The following is a 26,070-nucleotide window of genomic DNA, read 5'->3' on the forward strand; positions in this document are numbered from 1 at the left end:
GGGAAGTACAAAAGAATAAGAATCTAAAGCAAATGAAAAATGAAAATTCGATCAGAATTCTTTTTTCCAACAATAACTTGTAAATATATACACTGATGAGGAAGACAAGCAGTGGCACTGCAACCATATTTTGAACAAAGATGATTTTGCACAGCAAATAAGCAATTTATTGCTGAAAAAACTAGAATGGGAGTTTTTTCATAGAACTTTTTCGTTCTATGAGACCAAACTTTACTTTCTAATTAGTGGTACCTAAATAATATCATATCTATACATATGTAATTGACCTTTTGACAAGAGAAATCTTTGATGCATCCCCACCTATCTCCTCAAAAACTACCAGCAAGTTCCCAGTTGGCTTTAACCAAGATCGAGGAACGTGGTACCTAAAAGAAACCAATATGTTAAAAAGTTAGCAACCATTTTAATCTTCTCATTTATCAAGTAAAATACTAATGTTATCTGCATACCATCTTTGAGTTGGCTGGCCACAACCAGATTGGCACTTTCCTTGTCGGTATGTAGCTGCATAAGTACAAGGACTGCAGTTACCAGTGGCATAAGCGGTCCAGTATCTTCCAATGCTCTGTCCATTGACCCATACTTGACCTTTTCCCATACTACCCATGTCCAGTGCTAATGGATCACTTCCTCCTGGTGCATTGAAATATACCTGAAAGTTTCATGAAGAATCTCAGTATTCATGGTCAAGATCAAGGTTCCACCTTTTCATTTCTCATTATTACTGCTCTATACGACAATATTAATCTTATCTTCAAATATCTTAAGATCAGGAAGTGTGATCAGTTCTGATGTTTCAAAAGTTACAGCAAATAGTATACAAGTGATTTTCCATCAGTGAGTACATTTTTTAAGGGTTCTTTGTATTACATTTTTCCTTGTTTACTAATCGTCTGTAGAGAAATTCAATTTGTAAATTCTTCTGTCCTGTCCTCCATATAGACAAAAGCAAACATATATACCTTGTACCACGTAAGAGGTTGTTGCTGCCTTGCTATCAAAGAGCCTCCTACCCATTCAGCAGCAGAAATTGCATTTGAAGCCAAGTTCATGGTCTCGCCTCTCAACCCCACCTGCGCAAAAACATTCAGAGTTGTGGTAAGGACATCTAAGAGGCCAAAGCATGAATAAGAAATTAGGATATTCACCTGATATGACCATTTCTGCCATGATAAGTCCCTTTGACCCTTGTCTAGCCCATGAAGAACGACTGGCCCAAGGACTCCTGCGCTCCATGTCTCATAATGTGCTCCGTTGTTCTTCAATTACAACAAACCAAGACACAAAGGTGAAAAACCAATTTTGGGAAGCAAGAAAGTGATGAGTGATTTATGAGATCCACAAACTCAGAAATGTCTCCCCACCATCCATGCCCAAACTCAAGTTGTAAAACTTAGATGTTGCTACTAAGGTTTATTCCAAAATAAAAATCTGTCAATTGTTCCCCCCCACATGTCATTTATTGAGAATCCTTGATATCTTGAGTGTGAGTCTTAAAAAGAGACTAACCGGCAATCCAACAGCTACACTGAGTAGGGAAATTCTGTTTATTCCAGCATGCAGGTTAACACCTCCTGTAAATGTAACTCTTCGGTTTTCTCGGTTTCCATAAACTGAACCTGTAATTGGAGCCGGGAACTCTTAAAAAGAATCCAACATTTTGATGTTTCTCAACATTAAAATGTTACCATGAGTCAACTAAAGGAGAGCATTTGCACCTGAAAGCCGTCCATTAATATACACATGTAAGGCATGGCCTGCTGACTGCACAGTAAGAGTCAGATGTTGCCCTTGATGTAGAAATGATTCAGCTGAATTTATCTCAACACTGAAAAGTTCAATGACATGGTCAGACAGATATACACGTTTGTCAGCAGGCATATAAAATGTTTTCTTTCATACCTAGTGGTGTACCAAAGGTAGTCACTCATATCCCTGGTAACATTTAATTGCTCCAAGAGACCAACAACAGTGAGCTTTGAATCCACATCAATGGTGGATACATCCTCGCTAAATGTTTCCCAAGTGCGCAGTTGTACGTTTGTGGGCAGCATTTGTGCAGTGGATGTCTTAACTCCAACCTGATTTGAAGAGCAAAAGATTTCATCACAACCATTTTCCAGTAAATAGACTGCAAGTTGGCAACTGATTACTTCCTATGTATCTTAGCTTGAATTCTCATCTTTGTAGATCAAGTTAATGGGAATAAAAAGCCAAGAGTTGTTTAGTAGACACAATATTGTCAACTATTATGAAGTATTATTTTCTTAGGAAGTAGGGAGTAGATGGTATATTGAGAATGATTACAACCTAACGTTAGCAACGGGGAGATATTTATTTGTGAATGACTCTTCAGCACCAGTGAATAAGAGAGGAGGATATACAACAGGAGTAAGTAACCATTGTAATATATACATACCCTGGCAGTATTATATACAACATTTTTACAGTCTGGAAGAATGCTTATTGACCAAGGTGGCAGATCGTAATGTTGGTGCCTAAATGTCACCCTTGCAGTTGAACTCAAATGGTAATTTGCAAGAAAAGCAGCACAATGTCCAGAGCCGGAAGAAAATACATGTGCCTGCAAAATGGAGATGATTTCAGAATTTTAAAAGGCAAAACATATATGAATCGGATATGTAAAAGAATGTGTCAATGTAATAAAAAGAAAAAACAAAGAATTATTGATCATCTATAGTCATTAGAAATTTAAACATTGATTTGCATACTCATCCTCTGTGTCAGGGCCGATGCAAGTATGGTATAGCGAGTGAGCCTGCACCCGCTCATAGTTGAAGTACTTAAGAAACCAATATTTCTTTTTAATTTGCACCTGCTTCCTCAAAGCAGTAGTGGTGGGTGCTGTGGTACTCCGCATCTACTGGCATCCCTGTCTACTCGTAGTAACACCCCTACCCCCAAAAATCTGATGAAAAGAGTCAACAGAAAGAGAAAAGAGATAAGAAAGGCACCTGTTCATAGTTCCCTAAGACAGTAACGGTAGGATCAGCAGAAATCAGTGCTGGTTCACATAACTTGACAGCCTTATGAAGCTCCTTCAAATGGTCATACTTTGGCTGCCTAATCAAGCCTATAAAATAAGCACAGAGAACTAGTTAGTATATACGAGGAAAGTTGAACTACATGTGAAGTTGTGCATCTAAATGGTACTAGCTCAGTCTCTGACCATATTCATCAATAGGAGCATCATAGTCATAGCTGGTAGTGATAAAAGGCCCTCCAGCTGTTCTTCCAAAGTTGGTTCCCCCATGATACTGTTCAAAGAGAAAAAAGAAACATCGGTTAAGGTAAAAAGTATCATCACAAGTTGCACGCATGATTGATTCCATAGCGCCAGTAAATCTCTTTATTTTTTATAAGTAAAACTATTTATATCAACTATTTTTTAAGAAATGACTAGTGTAGAACTCTTGATATCATTTTCTTACATTCATTTAGTAAGACATTAATATGTAATGTCTGAAGAATGAGAAGTACATAAAAGCCACTGAATTTAACAGTTTAGACTTGGTGATGGGTCAAGATGAAAAATTCAGATAACTATAGAAGATTATTTTCCGAAGCACAGGTAATTTTGCATTATAAATTTCATGCATCAACATAATAGACATGCACTTTTAAACAACAGGCATATCATCAATTGATATAGAACTTCAGAGAACTAGTTATTAGTTAAATTACATATACAGGAGCTGCAGTAACGAGATTTCAAAAGCTGGAGGAAATCCACCTACCATATAATAATTCACCAAAGAGCCACCTTTTTGAATGAACCGAGCAACTGCAAAGGCCAAATCTTCAACTGGTCGATGATGAACTGGACCGCCAAAATCATCAAACCTTTACACATGAAGAAACTTAAGTAAAATCATCCCAACATGGAAAAGTATTAATCACACAGCAAATGCCAAAGTATATTGAATTTACCAGCCACTCCATGCCTCTGTCCATATCGTTGGCTTGTTAGGCTTGTTAGGGGAAAAATAATCACAATAAAAACCATTGCAGGTGTTTATCTGTCGCCAAAATGAAGATTTAAGTTTAGCATAAAATTAGGTAATCCCAAGCACTCACAATCAGCTTTCCTATATAATTTACTTTCTATAAGAATATTTTCTAATCTGGTAATATGAGGGACAAATCGAAACAACAAGTTGAAATAAGGAACCAAAAGAATTGAGTGTTGCACTCAGTTTACTTAATGAACGAAGCCAAGCCAATCTTGTATAGTGCAAAAAAAACATCTTACCACTGGATCAGGGGCATCATCCTCCTTGCACATGACCCATGGGACCCCAGTACCCATTTCAACAGCCATTTTAGCCGCCCAAGTCATGTACGCATGACCTGGAGCACCATATTGTTTTATTTCTAACCCATACTCGTTCTCGATCTGCATCAACACTTCTAAACATAAGTATCTATGATGCTTCATCATTGCAAAGCATCATATTGCACATGGGATGAGGAAAGAAAACAGATGATCCAGTCTATGAGTTCCCTCACATGTCATTAAATTGCTTTAAGTACACACAGATGCCTCAATAAATGGCTTCTATCATGAGTGAAATAGTAGAAAATCATACCTGAGACAGAATGATATGACCACCTTGGGTCTGAAATAGCTTCTCATTCTTCATCATTTGGACAATTTTCGTGGTGAATCTTTGCATTTCCCTCTACAAGACAGAAATTACAGTCCACTGTGATTTAGCTTCCAAGATAAACAACAACAATTTCATAACAAGCGGGGTCTAAGGAGGGTGGTGTATATGCAGCTTTACCCCTAAATTGTGAAATTAGAGGGACAAAATGTTATACTTTTTCTTTAACCAAAATTCTACCACACATTAGGATGTTCCAAGCATATTACTTTTCCACTTGAACCAACAACAACAACATATCCACTGTAATCCCACTCGTAGGGTCTTGGGATGGTAGAGTATACACATACCTTACCCCTACCTTGTCAAGTAGAGATGTTGTTTCCGATAGACCAAAGCAAAAACACAACATTTATGAAGACATAAGTAAACTTTTCTGGTCGAACCATTGCCATAAATGCAATCCCCTTCTGAAGGGTGTGCCTCTGTGTGTGAGAGAGAGAGAGAGATAGAGAATGACCTTGAAAGGTTCATTATCGGTTCTAAAGCTGATTCCAGGAACATACTTCAACCATACAGGAAAACCACTGAAATTAGGAAGAAAAATTATACAGAGCATTTGGCATCAGAAAGTAAACACAATCATAAATCAAAGCTCATAGGAGTAGTAATTTGATAATAAAAATCAAACTAACCCAAAATTCCACTCTCCACAAATATAAGGCCCAATTCGAAGATGCATATAAAGCCCTGCCTTCTGAATCAGCTTTATGAATCGAACTAAATCATTACGCCCCTCAAAGTTGTACTATAAACCCATAAAAATTAAACATTAATATAGCATTTTCACCAATGCTTCTCAGAAAAAGAAACCACTACTATATGTGATTAAAAAAAATTCAAGATTTAACAGAAAAAATATTCACAATGAACAATTTAAACAAGAAGAAAGAGTAAAGTACATTGCCAGGTGAAGGTTCATGAAGATTCCAAAACACATAGGTTTCTATAACATCCAATCCTCCATCTTTAGCCTTCTGTATAATCCCCTCCCACATCTGCATTTTGTCCATTGTTAAACCAAGAACCACAAAAAAAATTTGAAAAAAGAGCGGAAAAAAGAAAAGAAAATGCCATACATCAGGGGTGCTTCTTGGGTAATGAACAGAACCAGAAAACAGAATTTTTCTTTGTCCATTGATAATGAGAGACTTCTTATCATAAGTAACACTACAATAACAAATCTTGGACCCAAAAATCAACACAAAAAATATCAAGAACCATTTGGTATTGATAACCATTTTGTTTTTACAAATGGAAAAAGAATATGCAAAATGCTTATCTCACAACAATGGTGGAGATAGCAAAGTGGGTAATGAGAAAATGTGAATAAAGAAGAAAGAGAGAAGGCCTGCAAAAGTGCAAACAAAAAAGGACACTGACAAGAATTCACAAAAGGCTAAGAATGTCTGTGACAGATAATCACACACTGAGAAAGAAAAAAAGTAACAGTATTTTGGATTTTGTTACTCTGCATTTAACAATACTCAATGGTCATAAATGTCAAATGAATTTTATGAGTTTTTTTTGGTTGTATTTTGCAGCAAATGCCACTCCCAAGTCTTATAGATACAGACACCGCCGACCTCTCGCTTTTGGTTCTTCAAGAAATTATGTCTTTTCTCTCTCACACAAAAATTCTAGATTTTTTAGTCATACTCTTGTGACTAACCTAAACTTTAATAATTTGAAAATTTGAAATTAAACGGCTCAGTAAATTTTAGGCAGGAGAAACAAGGATGAGTCTTTCTTTTTTTTTCCTACTATCATGTTTTGATTACTTTTTATTTGAAACGAGGAATGCCTACAATTTACTTTTATCGAACTTTACTTATATAATTACACTAAATATATATTAATGTTGTTCTTGTATGTCTTAGCTAATAAACTAAGGTCCCTCAAGTGTACTGCTGTAAATTGAAAATTAAGTGGGAGCTTCATGGAGTTACTTTTTTGTAATGGAATTTGAAAACATTGATCCGATTAATTTAAATTATACTTTCTCTGTTCCGATTTATATCACTTATTTTTCTTTTTAGTCATTCCCAAAAAGAACAATACATTTCTATATTAAGTAATTATTAACTTTAAAGTGTCTATTTTATCCTTATTGGAATGATTTAAATTTTTATCATTCATTTTAAACCACAAGTTTTAAAAGTCTTCCTTTCTTTTTTAAACTTCGTGTCAAGTCAAATTGTCTCACATAAAATGGGACGAATGGAGTATTATATTTCTAAGAGGCCTTTGGCGTCCCCTTCAGTCAAGAATTGGGGCATCACAATCACTAGCTAATATGCTTTTCTCTCGTGCATTTCTTTGTTCATGGTTCGATATTCTGGTGTTCTAGGCGTAGAGGAACCACACCAATCCATCCACAACTTGATGGTTAAACTCTATTGTTGTGACGATACTGTAAAGAAGGTCCTGCGGAAAAATAGCTCAAAAACTCCTTATCAAAATTTAGGAAGGGACTCCGTGCTATTCCATATCATTTATAACAGGTAAATTCATGATTTAAACTTAATAAATTTAAAATTATTTTAAGTTCATTAATCGTATGAGTTTAAAACTTAATATATACTGTGGTAATTTTTTTAAAGTTTTTCACATATATACACATATCTATAACAAAAAGAATCGAGTAATTGAAAAGGCTTTGTCTAAGTTTTAATTTCACTTGTAATAATATAATTTTTCTTCCTTTTTTTCAACAAAAAAGACGGAATTGAAATTATTGCATTTACTCTTTTGGTCCACCAAACATTAAACAAAAGATATCTCCATCTAGTTATCTAATTTATGATGGCAACATAAAGAGAATTTGAACTGAAAGATTATAAAAGACGCAATTTATGTAAATGTACTTTTCTCTGTACATATTTAATTTATTCTAACAAAGAAGAAACTTTTGACCTCATTCAAATTATAGCGAATTTCGGCAATGTTTTATGACGAGGGTATTTCAGGCATTGACATATAATATGACACAAATCTTGCAACGCAAATTTGAATTTATTTTCACGCTCGTACTTATGTTAAATTATATTAATTTATCATAGTTACTTATGAATTTAATATAAAAATATGTATTAAATTAACTATGATTTAGTGGTAGGAGTAACAAATATAATATGTTGTGTAAAGAGGATTTTGTATATTATAAGTTAAGCTGATATAAATATCGAGTGTGAGTAAATTTTTTTCTGAACTGGTGTTTTGTTAGATTACTTGTGATTTAGGTTTGTTAATTAAGTAGTTGAAAGCTTTCATTTGGAATGATCAGTAACTGAACTGTCAAGTTAAGCACATTACAATTTACATATGACTTAATTTCAGGTTTGATGGGTTCCATTAAATAGGTAATTGGGTGCAACTGCTTCCTATTTTTTTGGATCAATCCTTCCTGGTGTGATTCACCAAATTTCATATTTTAAGTAAACTGAATTATTGGTAAATTATAAAGACATAAAAATGATTAATGCTCTTGTTAGACAATTTATTTGTAAAAAAATGTCCCTGGAAGCAATTATTTATCACCATAACGGGTAACCTTGTATAAAGGAGATAAATTAATGTTTACGCAGTTAAGTGACCTTATAAAAGTTTTAAAAAAAAACTTTGTATCAAATCAAACTGTTGGGATAGTTGTAATATAAGGGGAAAGTTCAATATGGGAGAAGTCATATTTTAGGTCATTTTAAGGCCTAGCTCATTTAATCTATTTAATTGAATAAGTTTAATATATATATCTAAATGACTTGGACTTGAAGATTTATTTTAGAGCAACTTTCACATATAGCAAACACAAAATTCATACTTGTATGTTATAGCAAAGTTTTGCATAATTGCACTCCATAGCAAACATATATATGTATAATTCGCTATACATATACAAAAAAAATAAGTTGTATAACATATACAAAGAAGGCAGTTGTATAATTCGCTATACATATACAAAAGAAAGACAGTTGTAGACAAAAGAATCAATTATATAATCTGTGTATGTATAAAACGAGAAAGAGAGAAAGGCAAAAGAAAACTGGGAAGAAAAATTTTTGTATTGTATAATTATAAGTGTATAGGACGAAGATATATGTTTTTGCATGTGTATATACAATTTTCTCTCGCTTTATACAAACAAAAGTGCAATTTATACATTTCGTTTCTGTTTGTATAAGCGAGATTTGGGAGAGTGGCGAGCGAGATCTGGGAGAGGGGAGAGAGGGGAACGAAAATATATGTATATATACAATTTCCTCTCGCTTTATACAAACACAAACACATTTTATACATTTGTGTTTGTATAAAAGCGAGAGAGGCGAGCGAGACTGCCACCAAACGAGAGTGGCGAGCGAGATTCCACCAGGGAGAGTGGCGAAAATAGCAATAGTTTGCTATAGGGTACAATTAAATCAAAGTATATTTATAGCATTTAATTTGAATTAATAGTTTGCTATATTATATACAATTTTCCCTTTATTTTATTGTCATTTAATTTGAACAAATTGTTTATTTAAAATTTAAATTTAATATTTAAATTTTAAATTAAACAAAAAAAATTGTATGTTGTCTATTCAGAAAGGGAGCAAAAAGTTTGTTTGTTCATCTTTTAAGTTATATAAATACGAAGCATTTTCAGAAGCAGTGTATTCAATTGCATATATGTTTCTGGCTTTGTTGTATTCTGATAGAGAACTGATTATCATCCCTAAAGAATATATCGACAACAACTCTTGAAAGATAGTAATTTTTCATGCATCAAAACTTTAATTTCTCAGTTATTTTTTTCTTATAACACAAACAGTATCTCATGTAAGGTTAAGGCGAAGAAAAATTATCTTATTAGGCGTTAAAGTATGAATAGGTCGTGTCAAATCGTCAAATAATTACCTCATACAATAAATCTTACTCAGCGTCAAACTAACACTTTATAACGTATATATACAGGTAAATTTCATTCGTTTATTCTTTGCAATAATTATGAATGCACACTGTCATCTTAAATAGTTTTGGTTGAGAACAATCAGCCGTGACAGTACGAACGTGACATAAATCATAATAATAAGTAATGTCATTTTTTTAAAATTATATTTATACCTAATATTTTCATTTCACTTATTACTATATATATATATAGTAAAAGATTTTGACAGAGCTGACACGTGACAATCCTTGAAGTAACATATTTTTTTCGTATATCAGTAGAATTGTGATAATAAATCGACACTAGTTATGCTTGCAAACATACACAGTCAACGTCTAAAAATCGAAGAAACATTATAGAGTAGTAGCAGGTGAAGGTCAACAGAATACAAAATTATAAGATTACTGTGATTGCTACTACACTTAATTAAATGTCATAATCCTAATATTCGAGGGTTAGTTGTAACAATGTAAGATGACAGACAAAAAATGATAACATAACTTTAGAATAAAGAAATATAAGAGGGGTCATGAGGAAAGTAGAATAGCCCATAAGTGGGGTGGACATAGGATACTTCCCATATAATGTGTGTTGCCTTCATATCAATGGAAGAAGAATTACTACTTTTTTGAAAACTTTTGGCTAAAGGAATTAAACATGACCCACTTTTCCACTTCCCATGTTACATGTTCACAAGCCTTCCACATTTTTTTTGTCCTCATTTACAGTTTCACAATGCCCACATTTTACTGATCAGATCTGTCGAGGAAAAAAAATAGTATTCACTAAGTCACAATTCACAAACAAACAACTTGAGATCTAGTTGTACTATTATCGGGTAGATAGGTGTGTTAAGTCAGTACTAAACGGAACGAGAGCTTTGTTACACTATTATATGACTCTCTAATATGTCCCAATTCAACAGCTTAATGTTTTCAGACATTACAATTTACGAGTATGGACTCATAACCTCGAATTGTATAATGTAATGTTTTTTACACGCAAGAGTAAATAATGTGAAAATTTGTATTTCAATAAAGAAAAAAGATAGTACTAAATTATATGGTATCATTGTCGGTTTGCTTTTGAAACTTGGCAGCTCCGTGAAATAGTGTTTATATTATTGCATGTGACTATTAGTAAAATAATGTGTGGGGGCAGTTGCAAAATGTTTAAAGTGTTTCTCTTCGTTTGTTTTATTCCATTTGCGTACACTCAACTGCTTGACATCTTCACGTGTATCAGGTGGAGTGATAAATATTCTTTTATTTTTAATTAAATTTTTTGGATTTGAGTTCTCGATATGGAGTTATTTTTAGTAGAGATAAAGATATTTTATCTTTAAAGTGAAATTTCCATCATACAAATCTAAATTAATTTAACCTCAAAATGGATATGAAACACTGAATCATAGTGAGAAACAAGAAAGTAAAGGGTACTTGACATCTTCATTAAGTTTGTTAGTTTTAATCACTAAATTGTATAACAAAATCCAATAATTACGTTTCCTAATTAAAAGGTAGCTAGCCATAGAAAAAAAGTATCTATGTTAAGCATGAATTGGTGACTTGAAGATATTCAACCGCTTAAAATTGATCAAGTTGAATTGAAAGTGTAACAAAATTTAACACCATGACTCAATAAATCTTATATTTATTTACTTAAAATAGTATAAATGAACTGGACATTAGGATCAATCCTTATCATATATGAACATCATAGTCAATTCCTATTTTTTGGTAAATAACATGATGTGACATATTTTTCTTGAATTGTTGAATTATATGCCAGTGGCAATGGGGTAGAGATGGGGCTGGTTTGGAGGAATCTTTATGGTGGTCCAAGCACTAACCTCTCGTCTGATCATAGATTTGAAGTTAAAATTAATAATTTGAAAAATTGATCGAATTTCAAGGTCAAATAGATATTTGAAGATAAATTTTTGAAATAGATAGTCAAACGCTAGTTAAATGCTATGAGAAAAACAAATAAGTACATACATGAAGAAAAAAATTAGAAGAAGATTTAACATAACATGATTAGATGCAAGCAGGCAGAAGAAATCTTTTTCTTTTTTAAAAGTTGTTTTTTTTATAAAACTTTAATATAATTAATTGAACCGACAGGACAGATTGTAATTGAACAAAAATCATATAAAACAGAGTGAGATGAGATCTAACAAGATAGCCCACCCGCTTAAGCCTAGCCCACTCTTATTATCCTCCTTATAATGCATCAATCATGAATAATTATCTTAGAAAAACAAAAAAGCTATAGAGTGCCGTAGTGAACTATCTTCATTTTTTTTGTGGGAATTTATTGCTTTCAGTTGGAAAAGGTGGATGAGGATTATGTGGAGGCAAAAAAAATAATATTAGTATATATTTTCAAGGGATTTAAAGGACATATAAAATGTTGTTATCAACATCATCATAAATATGATCAAATAATACAACGTCAATCAAAAGGGGCAAAATACAGACAAAGATGACAAGTAATTTGAACTTAAAACGTTTTGGATAAGAGTTATTGACGTGCCTTGATTATCTTTACAAGTTTCATTAATTCATGGATAAGTTTTCGAAACCAAAAACAAAGAGAAAATTGGATAAGCAAACTGTCACCATTCGAGCAGTGAACATGATGTTATCTTATCAACGATATTTGTGTACCCATTATTATGACCACATGCAAGCGATCGATCACAATGTATCACATCTACATTATGACATTGTCCAAACCAAACGCTACTCCATTTTATCTACTTCACTTATACTAGATAGAAATGCCACAGGGCATCCAGAAAATTACACGTTGATATCAGCTCGTTAATGCAAGAAAATTACACGTTGATATCAGCTCGTTAATGCCAGAAAATCACCAACATAGCAGCAGTAAAGGTAGTTCAAAAAATGTTATAAGGAATAGGTTCTAACTCTCGACTGGGACATTTTTGCATATTTTCAATCCCTTCGTCTCAAATTCTGCAACTCCCTGGTCTTAGGGGCTAGGAAGAGAACAAAACACAACTGCAAAAAAGGAAGAAAATCTTTGACCAAAATTGTAATCCCATATTTTAAAACTAAAATTGTTATGAGATATTTCACGGGGAAAATACAACAAAAAATACAAACCACAAACGATGACTCTCACCTCTTCTTAATATCACCATAAAATTAGGCTACACGAAAACCTGTGAATGGTTTAGGATTGGAACCATCTCTTAAGCTGCTTAGAGCGCTGCTGGTTACTATCAGTTTGATTAGAACTGTTGCGAATGAATTTGGATGTATATTGTTCAATAAGCATATCTAGCTTGTCTACTCCATCTCGTCCAACTGCGTCTTTCTTCTTTTTATCCTTTTTCCTGTTCTGTAAACTGATGCTTTGTTTTTGTTGGTTAGTTTTATCTTCAAATTTCCTCTTTGTTGCTCTTGCTGCAATATCTTCTTTATGTCCAACCTTGGGAGTAGCATTACCTGATTTTTCACTACCAAAGCCACCATGCCTTTTTCCTTCTTGATTATCTTTTAGTTTCTGTTTTGCACCTCCTAGCTTTTTACCTTCCTTCTTCTTGTTCTTCTTCTCATCTCTTTCTTCTGCAGAGAAGGTGGCTCCTTTAACACCTTTGTTTTCTGGTTGATTTCCATCTTTACTACTTGAAACTGACGACACATTGCCTTCCCTCGAAGTGGCACCTCTGACACGCTTGTTATTTGCTTCATCTTCTCCTGTTGCCTTTCGTTTTCTTGACTGTTTATTGCGGGGATCCCGTTCATTTGTATTGTCATTCTTCTGCAAATCTTCTTTGTTCCTGTTAAAACCTTGCTGCTGAAATTTCTGACGAAGCTTCATTGTTTGGATATTATCAAGAGCAAACTCCACTATTGGTCGATGCTCGGGACCAAAAGTCTCTACAAATAGATAAGTACTCAGATAAACCAGAAACCTAAAATGCTAAAAGTCGCTAGAAATAGGTATGCAATATCTAACAAACTAAAGGCACATACCAGGATTGTTGTTAAGAACTCTCAAAGCCACAAGTGCATGTTCATGCTCTGAGAACTCAAGAAAAGCTACTCCACGAGAATGATTCTTTGCCACTGCTTGTCCTTTTTTGACGTCCTTCAAAAACTTTATCTGCAACACAGGGAAGTATAATGAAGTTGCAAGAATAATATAGCAAAACTGCTAAGGCTAAACTTCAAAAGAAAGCTCACCTGCCGGATAACAGGCTTTTGCTTAGTAGCACGAGAAGTAACTGCATCAATGCAAAGTGTCTTCAGCTGTTTTTCAGTCATTGACTTGGGAATATTGTACATAATCAGCCGTGTCCTTGACACATGGAAATTTGGGGACTTCAGCTTGATAATCTTCTTTTCTTGCAGCCTACGCAATGAACAACGTTAGCATTGCAAGCTATGCAGGAACTTACATAACATTTTAAAACTGCAATAGCACAGCTCCAGAACTTTCTAAAGCATTCTGCATCTAATACAACAACTACCACTACACCTCAGTCCCAAACAAGTAGTGGTTAACAATATGAATCCTCATTGACCATGTTACTCCATTTAAACTCATGTCAAGCCAATAAAAGCATTCTGCATCAAATGAGTTCTTTTATTTGCTTAAGTGTTGATTAGCAAAAAACTCATTTGATGTATTAAATGGCAAAAACAACTCATTTGATTAGCAAAAAGTGTTGCAAGGCCCATCAAAAGAAGTAAGAAGGTAAAGTAACTATATCTTCCCTAATTTATTTGCTAATCAATTCATTTTCACAACATAAAGTGAAAGGAATGGAATAGATAGTGAGGAGATCACTTGGTAACCGTTGAATGCAGAAACCCTGCTAGAATTATTAAAAAAGAAGTAACCACCAATATGAAATGTGGCCTGCGGAGACAAACTGAATATATTCAAAATAAGCAACATCACCTTTCATTGTCTTAATGAGGAGCTCCAATTCTTTAACATATAATTTTATTTTATTTTTAAATGAAGATTTTTTAACATATTATTATTATTATTATCACAAGTTCATCTATCTACCCCTATCATATATTACCTTTACGCTCTGTACAATTAGACTTCTTTTAAAGGATCACTCCTGATCTATGAATCATTGTCCCATATCATGTTAAAGAAGCTTTTGTCAAAAAGGAGTTATAGTCTAGAAAGAAAGGGCGCAGTTTCTAGTCTCCAAAAAACTATAGTTGAACTCAGCTGATATGAGGTCAATTGTTCGGATATGCATATCAAAACCATGTTAACCTTTCAAGATTCACCATTTTGAATATAAGAAAACTTTTGTGAGACTTACCCCTTGCGCTTTGACATATCACTCACTGAAACACCTTCAGCAGCTGGGGTACCCTCCAAAATAAGACCCTCCTGTTACAGAACAGAATAAGATTACATCACATTACCTAGAAATATCTTGTAAGAAGTTAAATGCCGAGACGGCATTAGCAATAGAAGCCAACCTTTGCCAGGTAAAGGTTGCGATGGTCATTATCCTCCTTTTTGGTCTTCTGCAACTCCTTATCATTAGCAGCTTTCTTGTCCAAGGCCTTTAAAATCTTCAATTGCCGACCCTTCAGAAAGACACCTAAACCATCCACAACACTGGCAGCGGAAATAGCAGCTTCAGCAGATGCTGCTGTTTTAAATTTGAGAAATCCAGTACCCCTTGGTCGTCTGCAACATGTAGAATAAGTTCAATGGAGTTATTAAACAGCAAAGAGTAAACACGTAGTAGAGCTCATACTTGGTGACTTGTTCAAGAACTGGAGCAAAGTACTCCACTTCACCAAAAGCTGAAAACCGTTGTTTGACTTCTCCATAATCAACATCAAAAGGAAGGTTGCTAATGAAAACTGTCCCCTGCAGATCATCTGCTCCCTCACTCTGCATAGCTTTAATCTCTTTGTCCTTACCCAAAACGTCATCTAGTGCTTTATTCGGAGTAGATGCATCCAGGGGGAGAATAGTTTCAACTTCCTTACCCTTCTTTTGGGGGCTTGAAATATCATTAGCGGAAGTAACTGTCCCTATTGAAGTTGGAGAAATAAAGTTCTGAAGAATTTTTTTCGCAATGTCTGCTTCCTCATCAAAGTTAACTTCGGTCTGATTATCTTCTTCTAAAAGGTCAGAGTCATCTTCGTTCCCCTCAGCTTGCTGAGATTTTCCATCAATATCAATGTCTTCATCCTCCATATCACTACCACTATCATCTTTTGCGCTCTGTTCTGCAGAAGCAATAATGTAGATTGCATTATTCCAGAACTCATGAAACAACACATTTAAGAGCATAAACAAAGTAACTGGCATAGCATTAAAACATCATCACCAACCATCATTAAAAAAAAAAAAAAAAAGGAAGAACTAGCTGCAGAACAGTTTAGATGAATATGAAGTGACAACCATCAAGAATTCAACATTCTCAAGATCAGACCTAACAAAGGTTTAAAAAAGAAAATACCGAGAGGGCTGTCCTTAATTGTACCCTTGAACATTAGGAAGAAGAAATGACACAGCACCTATACAATGGTGTTGTAGTTGGCAATTTCAAGGTCGATTTAAGGAGGTTGGCTAATATGTTGATGGGCTGCTAAAAAGATACTTCCGAGTTACGATAGAAGGAAAAAGAGAAACATTTTGAAGGGAAAAAAGGAATAGGAAGCCCCTTGCCAGCGAAAGCAAGGGGTTTGCCTTCTGGTCGAGCTCGTTGCACCGGGCTTGCCTAGTGCGGGTTACCTCTCCTATGTGGTTTGCGAGCTATTGCATAGGAGCGGGGGTTTTACCCTGTGCGCATCCAAAGGGTAGCGGCTGCGGGTTTCCCTTGTCATCAAAAAAAAAAAGGAATAGGAAGCTCTAAAAGCATGATCAAACAATAATGATAAGGTCTTGTGGAATAAAACCCAAAATACCTAAACTATTGCTTACAGGTCTCTACAAGTAACCACTCATCACACATTAGGTACCCAAACACCGAAGTAAATTTACGTTCATTCAACTTCAGTCCTCAATAAACTTAGATCGTTTCCTATATAGAAAGGAGAAATTTTGGAACTGGAACTTCTCAAGTCACCAAGCAAAGCAAGACCTGCACAAATAGATCTTATATTCAACAAATTAGAACTGAACTCGATTTGAGACATGAAGATTTTAATGCGGCATATGAAATGAAATTAGCATTCCAAACACATTTGACTAATAAAGCCAAAGCATCTAAGATACGTTAAGAAGTGATCGTCCATCTTTGTAGCAGGAGCAGAAGTATTTTAATTATAAATTATAGCCCGAAGCATGCAACAACTACTAAGGCATAATTAGAGCATTTTAGTTTCAGCTTAATCTAGACAGGGTCTGAGTCCATTGCACTGTATGCAAAATTACCTTTTTTTCCCTCATCTTGTGCAAACTCTAGTACACATACCACTTGAAACAGACCTTGACTTGGAGCAAGGAGAAGAAGATGAAAAAACTATGGCTCGAGGGATTTTCTAAAAGTTAAAAAGCACCACATACAGATCATCCGCGATAATTTTCCCACTCAGGTCTGCTCAATAGAATATTATTATCAAATTAGTGATTTCTCAAGTACACTCACTAAAAATAATAAGACAAATAAAGCCAAAGAATTTTAAAGAATTAATGTGAACCGCCTAATCTAAATCCTGACTTGGTTCAATGGTGTATTAACTTCAGAGTTTGATAATGTAAATAATTTTATCAAAATCTGGGCACAAATAGGTCTGAATATATGAAGTACGCTAAGAAGTGGATGCACATTAGTACTTCATTTCCATGACTAAGATAAATTTGCTCGATATGATTAGATTAAGCAAATGACAACATATCTAGCAAAATATAACAGGATATTCTCAGACAAAAAGAAAGAGGCTTACCATCTATTGCAGATGCTGAAGATTGACCACCAGATGCATAAACCTTTTTGGAAACGGCCCAATCAACAGCAATAGTTCGTTTATTCATTGTTTTCCCATTAAATGTCTTAATAGCCTAAAAAGAGATAGAAAAAACAAAAATAAGGGTTAGACTAGATAAGAATCCAAAGGTACAACCCAGAAAAACTTCAGTGGTGTAAGCTCATCCCATACATTGTAAGCATAAATTGGAAGCACATTGTGATTTTTATCATTTACATATATTCCTTATAATAAAAGAGAAATTCTGATCATACTTATTCAAAGATGTAAACTGCAGAAAAAAGTATGATTTTTCACTATAACAAGGACAATGTTCACTAAGCCTTGGGGCATGTAATGGTTATGTTTGAGATCATGTACTAATTTGTGCTACAAAAAATTATGTGATATCACAAAAGCACCCTATGCATAAAGAGTAAACAAGGAGCGCAGCTAAATTTAGTTATGGCATTACACCAAATCTTACAGTGAGAGGTCAATGTCAATTGAACTCTCTCCTGTCTCCTTCCTCTTTACACTGATGTCATGGGCAGTTAATTGACAATTCTACCTGACCCTTGTTTTCCAACGGGTTCGAAGTCGTTCATTTCATGGGACCCGGTCCCCTATAAAGAACTTGCCAGAAGACCAAGATTACCTAATACATAAATCACTTTGGTCAGTGGAATTGAAAAGAGTTCACAAATTGCTCACTAAACCTAACTGCAATCAGCCAAAGGTAGCTTCTTTAGACCATACCTTTTTTGATAAACAAGAAATCTCCAAAAAGGCTATCTGTTGCACTGTCCGAAACCATGTGCATCGCCCCACCCCCCAACTCACCCACCCACCCCTACCTTACCTCCATCAGGTTCAAAGTCTTATCTCATAAATTCCCAATGGTCCACTATAGAGAACTTGCCAGAAGACCACAACAACAACTTACCCAGTGAAATCCCACTACGTGGGGTCTTGGGAGGGTAGACCTTACCACTACCTCGTGAAGGTAGAGAGGTTGTTTCCGAAAGACCCTCGGCTCAAGTCCATCAAACCCAAGTAAGACTTGCCAGAAGACCAAGATTACATAATACATAGATCACTTTGGTATGTGGAATTGAAAAGAGTTCACAAATTGCTATCTTTACAGTTCACTTTCTCTCGGACTTTAACAGCTTCTCAATTTCAAAGTAGAACAAAGGACAAATTGCTATCTTTACAGTTCACTTTCTCTCAGACTTTAACAGCTTCTCAATTTCAAAGTAGAACAAAACCTTTGAATCAACCAATTTAAAGCCTTAATTAATAAAGTTACTTGATATAAATGTGAGTTCATACATTCTCTGCATCCTGCTTCGTTGTAAATTTAACAAATGCAAATCCCTTTGATAACCTGCAAAAATGCTAACTAATGGTTACTAGTGGCAATTAACAATAACAAATTTAAAATTGTGCCGGGAAGTCCCTTACCCTGTCTCAAAATTCTTAGGGATAAACACATCCCACACGAAGCCAACTTTTGAAAACATATCTTTTATCTCATTCACTTTGGCCTATGTTTGATTGTCAAGCTCAAAGGTCAGAGCTCTGTGAGCACACATGAATACAATGGAAAACGGTACACTAAATCTGGATTAGCTTATGAAATAGAACTGATAAAGTGAAGAGCAGAAGGAAAGACCTTAAAAGGAAGATTCCTCAATATAAGCTTCCACCTTTGAGTCTTTGAGCCCTGGTAAGAAATGTATTAGTAAGAAAGTGCAAGTCGATCAGATGAATATAACACCTTACAAAATTAGGCAGCTTGAAAAAAGTGTCCAATAAAATGAAACAAGACCTCTTCCAAACAAGAATGTCGCACAAGCCATTTATACAAGTTAAAGATGTGGGCAGAGGCGTACGGCCGTACGCATTATCTTTCTCAAGAGATGTCAGCGTTCAAAGAAGTGAACGATGGGACAAATCACTATATCAAATCATATTAAATCGTATTTCAAGGTCGAAAAGGATACTCTAGAAGATATGCTCATTTTATTGCAACATGGCATTCAAATGATATTTCTGAATTGTTAATTTTTCCACCTGATCAGATTTTAGGGAAATCAGTCAACTCCTTTACTTTGTCAATATAGATTCAACTCATTGGCAGTTTCTTTCAAGTTTGCTGAACTTTGAGATGCTGAATTTAGTTTAGAAAGCTTGGAAGATATTTTAGAAAATATATCCTCATTGAAACTGAAGTCGAGCTACAAATTAAAATATCAATTGGAGACTTTAAAGCTGCCCTAGGGGTGTGTTATCGGTACAATACCAGGGGGGGTCTTCTTCAGCCCTCAGGCATTTCTACAAAGGACTTGAATTTCAATACTGACCCAAGCATCTCATACCACCACTATTTTAGTCACTGATTATTATAATTTAGGACATATCCAACTATTGCAGAACTGCTTAAACCTTCTCCTGGAAAGCCAGATCACATGACAAAAAGCTAATAAAACAGAAGCATCCAATTATCTAAAAAAAATGACAGCAACCTAACCTCTCCACCAAGTTGGCGTGCCCAAAGCGTTGCTCCATGTACTTCTTTTTGGTGTAATGATGCAACACAAGCTTGAGCTGATTTGACACTAGTGAAAAGTACAGATGAAGCATCCATTTTACAACCATCGTGTGCTAGCCCTAAAATATTCATGATTTGTAAAATATATTAGCCATTGATTCAAATAACATGTATCTTATAACTTCCCTTGGAATTCATGATCAAACTTGTTTCTTCTAAGGGAAAAAAGTAATCACTTCAAAGCCAAAATTCCTCAACAGCTTTTTGCAGATTTAATCCACTAAGATCGCTAATCAAATTAAGTAGTACTAACTAAAAAATTGTAGACTTGGGTCACTTTTGCCAAGCACATTGTTTTTTAAAGAAAAGATTAATGTTAACGAAAGTCACAATGGGATTAATCTGGGCAAAAATGGATGCCCAAAACAAATGAAAAGGGGAAGCATATTTAATTGTTTTTACCATGATTTTCAATCTCTTCTTTTGGAAGAGGATAAGTAACAGAACATACAGTGCCACACTCCGCCGCAAGCTGGTGAGCCTCTTTTGCCATATTTGCATTTACAATTCCTCCTACTATAACTGTCCTGGCGACCCTGTTCAACATGAGGAAGACATAAGAAAGTTAAAAAAAAAAGGAGGATTTATACCAGTCAAATACAGGAAAGGAAAAACAACACAATCACAAATTCAACATGCAAATGCACAACTTCAATTGCCAAACAGTGATGTCGCATGGCTGTGACTCTTTTGATAAATAATATTAGTTGATGTGGGGGAAAAACTCCCTTTGAGTGGTACAAAAGGTATAGCCATATAGCACCAAGTATGGTTCTTTAAAAAATGACACTCGAACCATTTAAACAGGAACTTCATGGGTGCATTATAAAAGGTTATCTATGAGCTATACAAGATCCTTTATCACCCCCCTCAAAAGTGTTACATTCCTGAATTTTTAATTAAACAATTTAAGCTCACGGAAAATTTTCTCTTGAAAGCCAATAATCACTTCTAGACAAATTCTACATGAATATGCAGCTACAGATTTCGCCTCTCAAAAAACTGTGTGAGCACACATAAAATTTTATATTTGGTAAATGAGGGAGATTAAAAAGGTCACAAGTGATTGTTAATTTAGACGAAGGTCATAATACCTTAGCACCTAAGTAGTGCCTAGAAAGACACCAGCATCATGTCCACAAGAACTCCAAAATTAGGCAAGTAAGACAAGAAATTAGAGCACTAATCCACCAAAAATGAAAAGAATCTAGAGCAACAATGGATAATATAGCACAACAATTATCATCCTACAGCAATTTACAGAAGATTAATTCACCAGTCCCTTGAGTTTTAGTACTTTATATTTGGCAATAAATAATAGTGCTAACATAAACTCTAGAATACAACTTATTTTGGACTGAGAAATTGTTGTTGTCGTTGTCACAATACCAAAATTATTATCAACACAAATTGACATAGTGCAAATCGATATTTATAAGTAGGTTCAGCAGAATATTTTCATAATCAAGAGAAATAGCGAAATTTAACAAATGGAAGTGCGGAATATCAAATACACAACAAATTACCTCTGCTTTCCTGAATAATTTCCTTCATCAGCTGCACCATTGGAAAGCAATGTAGCCTTTTTTTTCCTAGTGGGTTTCCCTGAGTTCTCTGACAACAATAACTTACATTGTCAGGGGATGTGTTGATAAAGTGAAACCCCACGACGTGATTGGATTTTGTATTACTGATTAATCTAAATCACCAATGAACATTAAATACAGAAATCATTAACTCATATGATACTTATCATGGAATCTAAAAGTAAATCATCTCTTCTTTTTTTGAGAAATATAAGTAAAATAGTTTTCACTCAATGAATAAATACAAAACGCATGCAAAGTATTTTCTTTTAGATTAGAAGTCTTATCTATTATCTATTCTATATTTTTTTTTATCAAGTAAAAATTATTATTAAAGATGAATGGGCCAAATTCGGCCGCATACAAGAGGTACACCAAAAGGAGTAGAAAACCTATAAACATTGCCAAAATCGGCCGCATACAAGAGGTATACCGAAAGAAGTAGAAACCTATAAACGTTTATTCAAACATAACTACTGGTTCAAGAATCTTAAAATACTTATTGAAGTATACATTTCTATAAATGTCAAAAAAGAATTGTATTTACTGATATCTAAAGATGTCTCTTATATTTGAGTTCATACATTATTGAGGCATGTTATATGGCAAGTCATGACTCATTAACAGCCATTATCAAATTAGTGAAAAGCTAAGTTGGTTGGAAAGGTATGTATAAAAGACGTGCATTGAATGTATTAAGAGATCCTTTGGTTCTGTCATCAAACACGTTTAATATCTAACAGCTTGAGGCATTCAGTTTTAGTGCATCATTGGGTTCTCAGGCAGCAACTAGGTACTAAAGAGCTACATTTATATTGAAAGTAACACCCATATGCTATAGCTCAGAACCTGTTCCCTGCGGGTTTGAAGCTTGTTTGTGCTTAGCTGCTTCAGTAGAAGAACCATCTTTTCCGTCTTTTGCTTGTGCAGTACTTCGTGGGTTTGAAGCTTGTTTGTGCTTAGCTGGTTCAGTAGAAGGACCATCTTCGCCGTCTTTTGCTTGTGCAGTACTTTCTAAATAATATAATTGATAGAAAGGTCAAAGAAATTGGAGTATTTTCTGTTGGTGTAATTGTCTTTATTGAAATGTGGCCCAATTTTCCATTTGAAACTAAAGTACCTGATCCCTCCAGGTTTGAAGCTTGTTTGTCCTCGACTGATTCAGCAGAAGGACCATCCTTGCCGTCTTTTGCTTTTGCAGTGCTTTCTAAATAATATAATTGATAGAAAAGTCAGACTAGCAACATTGGGGTATTTGTTAGTGCAGTTGTCCTTATTGAACATGGCACAATTTTCCATTTGAAAACTAAAGTAGCACAAACCTTGATCCCCCTTAGATTGCCGTTGTTCACGAGGCGCACGCTGCATAGCCTGTTTAACGCCAATTTTCCTTCCTCCAACCACTGATCCATTCTTTAGCTCGATGGAACGGTTAGCATCGTCTACAGATGCACTATGACAACATGTATGAGGAAGCATAAGTTGCAGAATATATGAGCCACATACACAAGATGGGAAAAAAGTACCACTGAACATAATTCTCTTATGTAACTTTATCAACTACGAAGCAATGCTTCAATCTATAACTTAATTATAATGTCAAATCATGTAAAGTTGGAACCTCACGTTCAAAAATAATAGAAAATAAATTTCGGAAAAAGTTAAAGAACAAGAATGCTGAATAGTTAAGAACAAAGTAATATATTCTATGCAGATAATGAGCAAAGGACAAGAACCCTGTAATTCTTCGCATTCCATTGCCAAACTACACCATTAATGTCAAGAATGAGATCAATAATTTTGAGAAGGCCAAGACACTCCAACAGAAAAGAAAAAAAAAAGTAGTACTTACAATTGGACAAAGCCAAAACCTCGGTGCTCGCTTGAACCTATGCACATAAAAGTAAAGAAAATTGGGCAAGAAACGTCATCAAGATATCAGAAACTTGAGATGGAGACTTAATTAGTTTCAAGAAAGACTGATACCTAGTAATAGACAACTGAAAAACAAAACCACTTCTTGAATTACAAAATTTTCAATAGAAATTACCTTTATTGGTAACCATAAAACACCGCCTAATTGGTCCAACTTCACTGAAAGTCTCCTCCAACTGCAGATGATTAGTAGCCTGGTAAGTACGCAATGTTTAGAATCTTTAAATTAGGAAAGAAGAAGAAATTACCTGAGCATTAGTGAAAGAATAAGGTAAATTGTTAACAAAAATAGTGGAAGGTGAGTGCTGGCTATCGCCACCAGACATCGTCTTCTTGTTCTTTCCCATCTATACGATTGTCAAGAACCTGGACAAGAAGCAATGGCGTTTCTGGTGTCTTGTTTCTGCGCTAAACAAGATTTTTAGGGGTTTATGGAAGAGGGGTTTTTCGATTTCGGGTCAGGAGGGCAATTGGGTCTGAAGTGAATTGGGCTTGACCTAGAATGTACTTATTTATAGTTGTGGGCCAATATAAACCCAACGCGCTCAATAAAAAGTGGGCCGACATTACGGTTGCAACTTGAAAACACAAAAGTACAAATATTGAATACCTAATTTTAAAAATCCTTAAAATTCTTCAGTCAAAAATTCTCATGAATTAATTTGGGCTAACTATCAATCCAGGTTTAAATTGGACTGAACTAAGCGGATTAAAATGAATCCAATTAATAAAATAAGCAGATTATTAACCTGTCAAAACATAAACAGATTGAACAAATTATGATTTTATGAGCTGACTAGGAAACAAAATTTATCCACATCATTACTCACATCACCCAATGGGCCAATGGGGAGGAATTGATATTCATCAACAAGGGGAAATTCATATTTAAAGGGTAATTATATACATATAAATAAAATTACTATAAGGGGTCGTTTGGTGTGAGGGATAAAAATAAATAGTGATGGGATAAATTTGTGTATCTTGTTTGGTTGACATGTTTGAGATAACTTATCCCACCATTTATATCATCGTGATGGGATAAGTTATCCCATATACACGCTGGGATAAGTTATCTCAGGATAGCTAATCCCATGATAACTAATCCTGGGATAACTTGTTCCCAACCAAACGACCCCTAAAACTCTGCACAAATATTGGTTTAAAGTAATACTTTTATTTATAAGACAATTAAAATGTTTAGTTTTGAAAATACGAAATTTATTTATATCTAAATAATTAAAAATAATTACTAGTAAAGAACAAAAAAAATTACAAACAAAATATCCCTATGATTCAATTTTGTGAAATCTAAGAAAGAGAATAAACATTCGTGTTGAAAATTTTAATTCACATAATTGTCTTTAAATGAGAACAAACATTGTAGTGTTATATGTATCTTTTATTCTTTTCGAGCTCCTCAATAAGAGATGATCATACATTACTTAATTAAATATATCAACTACTAGCCAGTGTATAAAAGGTTTAAGTGTTTGATTTTGGAAATAAGAATAATTAATACTTTAATATTTGCATAAGATTTCAACAATATAAAGGTGCAACAGAGATAGGGTTTTTCTTCCTTCGATCACATGTCTCCGGTTGAAGCCATGTATATGGAAAATCCTTGTTGGTGAATGCTTCTCCTTAATGGACCTCTCCCCGAAGTGAATTTGGAATAGTCAGACTCCAATGCAGGAACTAGATATCAAATGAAAAAATATATATGCATAAAAAATAATTTTGTTAAATATATAAAATAGAAATATAATTTTCATCAAAGAGGATTCAAATAACCCCATTGACTCTAAGGGGTCGTTTGTACAATGATTAATAATGCAGGAATCAGGGACGCAGAGATTAGTAATGCAGGGAGTAGTAGTGCATGAATTATTAATGCAAATTTTATTTTATTTTATCAAATGTTTGGTTCATTATTTCCCACCTCATTTTGTGTTTGGATTAAAACTCTAATAAAAAAAAACCTCTTTTCAATATACCCTCAAATTATTATCAATTTTTCTATTTCATGTAATTGGGTCAAGATAGATAATTGTCGGACAATGTTATTTTTTATGGCCTTCTAACTAGCTAATAGAAGAAAAATTTGTTGTCATGTTTGCTATTTTCTGACTTGAATATTATTTCTGGATAAATAATTGCCATCTTAATAAATTGATCAATCGCAAAACGTCAATTTTCAATTTAAAAAAGATAGACCATCTACTTTTAAAACCGAAAAGACGGTAAACAATAGTAAAATTGAATAAGCCATGTACATTTACACATAAAAATTGCAAGTTGTAATTTTAATATGTATGCAATTTTAAAAATTATTTAAAATACAAATAATTAGAAA

The 26,070-nt window shown here is 34.3% G+C and overlaps 2 protein-coding genes across 3 annotated transcripts; both read right to left on the minus strand.

Annotated features, from left to right (window-relative positions):
• Positions 1–33: 33 nt before the first annotated feature.
• Positions 34–6,270, minus strand: LOC102587549 (beta-galactosidase 3-like). Its single transcript, XM_006361963.2, has 18 exons — positions 5,789–6,270; positions 5,612–5,707; positions 5,345–5,457; positions 5,170–5,236; positions 4,632–4,724; positions 4,295–4,438; positions 3,973–4,061; positions 3,780–3,885; positions 3,212–3,299; positions 2,997–3,115; positions 2,441–2,605; positions 1,924–2,102; positions 1,740–1,849; positions 1,531–1,640; positions 1,170–1,280; positions 984–1,094; positions 471–673; positions 34–386 (listed from the first exon to the last, which is right to left on the minus strand). Exons 1-18 carry the CDS (start codon positions 5,948–5,950, stop codon positions 269–271), a joined length of 2,184 nt encoding a protein of 727 aa, XP_006362025.1. The 5' UTR covers positions 5,951–6,270; the 3' UTR covers positions 34–268.
• A 6,202-nt stretch (positions 6,271–12,472) lies between these two features.
• On the minus strand, positions 12,473–24,159 carry LOC102594402 (RNA-binding protein 28). 2 transcript variants are annotated; one of them, XR_001471576.1, is made up of 20 exons: positions 23,960–24,159; positions 23,827–23,887; positions 23,629–23,665; positions 23,099–23,229; positions 22,897–22,983; positions 22,626–22,790; positions 21,717–21,804; positions 20,593–20,726; positions 20,110–20,249; positions 19,252–19,302; positions 19,041–19,123; positions 18,909–18,963; positions 17,553–17,667; positions 15,410–15,890; positions 15,126–15,339; positions 14,963–15,033; positions 13,857–14,025; positions 13,647–13,776; positions 12,790–13,550; positions 12,473–12,665 (listed from the first exon to the last, which is right to left on the minus strand). XR_001471576.1 is itself a non-coding variant. In XM_015302778.1 (19 exons), exons 1-19 carry the CDS (start codon positions 24,056–24,058, stop codon positions 12,841–12,843), a joined length of 3,021 nt encoding a protein of 1,006 aa, XP_015158264.1. In that variant the 5' UTR covers positions 24,059–24,159; the 3' UTR covers positions 12,667–12,840. The 2 variants fall into 2 exon arrangements, 1 of the variants encoding a protein (XP_015158264.1); XM_015302778.1 differs by lacking the exon at positions 12,473–12,665 and having other exon boundaries at positions 12,667–13,550.
• Positions 24,160–26,070: the final 1,911 nt, after the last annotated feature.

The sequence above is a fragment of the Solanum tuberosum genome, unplaced genomic scaffold (genome assembly GCF_000226075.1).
Source record: "Solanum tuberosum cultivar DM 1-3 516 R44 unplaced genomic scaffold, SolTub_3.0 scf00377, whole genome shotgun sequence".
In the NCBI taxonomy this organism is placed as follows: domain Eukaryota; kingdom Viridiplantae; phylum Streptophyta; class Magnoliopsida; order Solanales; family Solanaceae; genus Solanum; species Solanum tuberosum.

Bases quoted from the DNA above. Each gene is read 5' to 3' on its own strand.
- LOC102587549 (XM_006361963.2), bottom strand. From the start codon at position 5,950: ATGGTTATCAATACCAAATGGTTCTTGATATTTTTTGTGTTGATTTTT. The intron at 5,458-5,611 runs GTACTTTACTCT...ATGGGTTTATAG, and splicing joins ATGAACCTTCACCTGGCAAT to TACAACTTTGAGGGGCGTAA. The intron at 1,641-1,739 runs GTGCAAATGCTC...CTCCAATTACAG, and splicing joins TATTAATGGACGGCTTTCAG to GTTCAGTTTATGGAAACCGA.
- LOC102594402 (XM_015302778.1), bottom strand. From the start codon at position 24,058: ATGGGAAAGAACAAGAAGACGATGTCTGGTGGCGATAGCCAGCACTCA. The intron at 20,250-20,592 runs GTAAAAACAATT...TGAATATTTTAG, and splicing joins AGAAGAGATTGAAAATCATG to GGCTAGCACACGATGGTTGT. The intron at 13,551-13,646 runs GTATGTGCCTTT...ATCTATTTGTAG, and splicing joins AGTTCTTAACAACAATCCTG to AGACTTTTGGTCCCGAGCAT.